The sequence below is a fragment of the Coregonus lavaretus genome, assembly GCF_964263955.1.
Source record: "Coregonus lavaretus genome assembly, contig: HAP1_SCAFFOLD_2107, whole genome shotgun sequence".
NCBI classification, from domain to species: Eukaryota; Metazoa; Chordata; class Actinopteri; order Salmoniformes; family Salmonidae; genus Coregonus; species Coregonus lavaretus.
Window position 1 is genome coordinate 87,501 of NW_028159786.1, and position 1,530 is coordinate 89,030.

Here is a 1,530-nt window from a genome sequence, read left to right on the forward strand (position 1 = left end):
CCTGTCGATCTGTCTGAGGACTATTATAGGAGTAGTACTAGTAGATCACTCCATCTGGAGGTCTGCCTGTCGATCTGTCTGAGGACTATTATAGGAGTAGTACTAGTAGATCACTCCATCTGGAGGTCTGTCTGGAGGTCTGTCTGAGGACTATTATAGGAGTAGTACTAGTAGATCACTCCATCTGGAGGTCTGTCTGGAGGTCTGTCTGAGGACTATTATAGGAGTAGTACTAGTAGATCACTCCATCTGGAGAACAGTAAAGCTACTAAGTAAACTACTCCTTACTACATGGACTGACACAGCAGACAGACACTTTTAGATGATACCTTATTTTACTGTCTCTAACCAGGATCCAATCTAACCTTTCTATGCCAGTATAGTAGTGTCGGGAGACTAACCAGGATCCAATCTAACCTTTCTATGCCAGTATAGTACGTGTCGGAGACTAACCAGGATCCAACCTGCCTGATGGAAACAGAACATTTGTCTTTAAACTTCAAAATGTCGACAAAACAAAATACGCTAGACAAGTAGGGTTGGGAATTTCCAGGGACCTCATGATACCATATTATCACCATAATGAGGGACCTCACCATACCATATTATCACCATACTGAGGGACCTCACCATACCATATTATCACCATACTGAGGGACCTCACCATACCATATTATCACCACACTGAGGGACCTCACCATACCATAGTTATCACCATACTGAGGGACCTCACCATACCATATTATCACCATACTGAGGGACCTCACCATACCATATTATCACCATACTGAGGGACCTCACCATACCATATTATCACCATACTGAGGGACCTCACCATACATACTATCACCATACTGAGGGACCTCACCATACCATATTATCACCATACTGAGGGACCTCACCATACCATATTATCACCATACTGAGGGACCTCACCATACCATATTATCACCATACTGAGGGACCTCACCATACCATATTATCACCATACTGAGGGACTCACCATACCATATTATCACCATACTGAGGGACCTCACCATACCATATTATCACCATACTGAGGGACCTCACCATACCATATTATCACCATACTGAGGGACCTCATGATACCAAATTATCACCGTCAGGAGTGATGAGGAAACACACACACACACACACACACACACACACACACACACACACACACACACACACACACACACACACACACGGGTAGTGTACCTCAGCTGGGGGCATGCCCTCAGGGGGTCGACACTGCAGCAACACCTCCTGCTCCAATCTCACCTCTCGACCCAGCGGCTCCTGATCAAAGTTCTTTCGCAGGTCTACAGATAGGGGGCGGCAGAGTTAAACTGAGTGTGTGGGCTGTGTGTGTGTGTGTGGGGTGTGTGTCTGTGTGTGTGTGGGGTGTGTGTCTTTGTGTGTGTGGGGGGTGTGTGTGTGTAGAGTTACACTTAGGTTTAGAATTAGGGTAAGGGGTTAGTGGTTAGGTTAGGAGTTAGGTTTAGAGAGCGAGAGAGAGAGAGCAAG

General features: G+C 45.9%; 1 protein-coding gene across 1 annotated transcript in view; it reads right to left on the reverse strand.

The window, feature by feature from the left end:
• unc5b (unc-5 netrin receptor B) overlaps nucleotides 1–1,325 on the reverse strand; it is a gene marked incomplete at both ends in the record, with an annotated part of 88,507 nt that extends 87,182 nt beyond the window's left edge. Inside the window, one exon of the mRNA XM_084196796.1 lies at nucleotides 1,222–1,325. Within this exon, the coding sequence (XP_084052922.1) occupies nucleotides 1,222–1,325 (104 nt within the window). The remainder of the gene's footprint in view (nucleotides 1–1,221) is intronic.
• Between the last annotated feature and the right edge of the window lie 205 nt (nucleotides 1,326–1,530).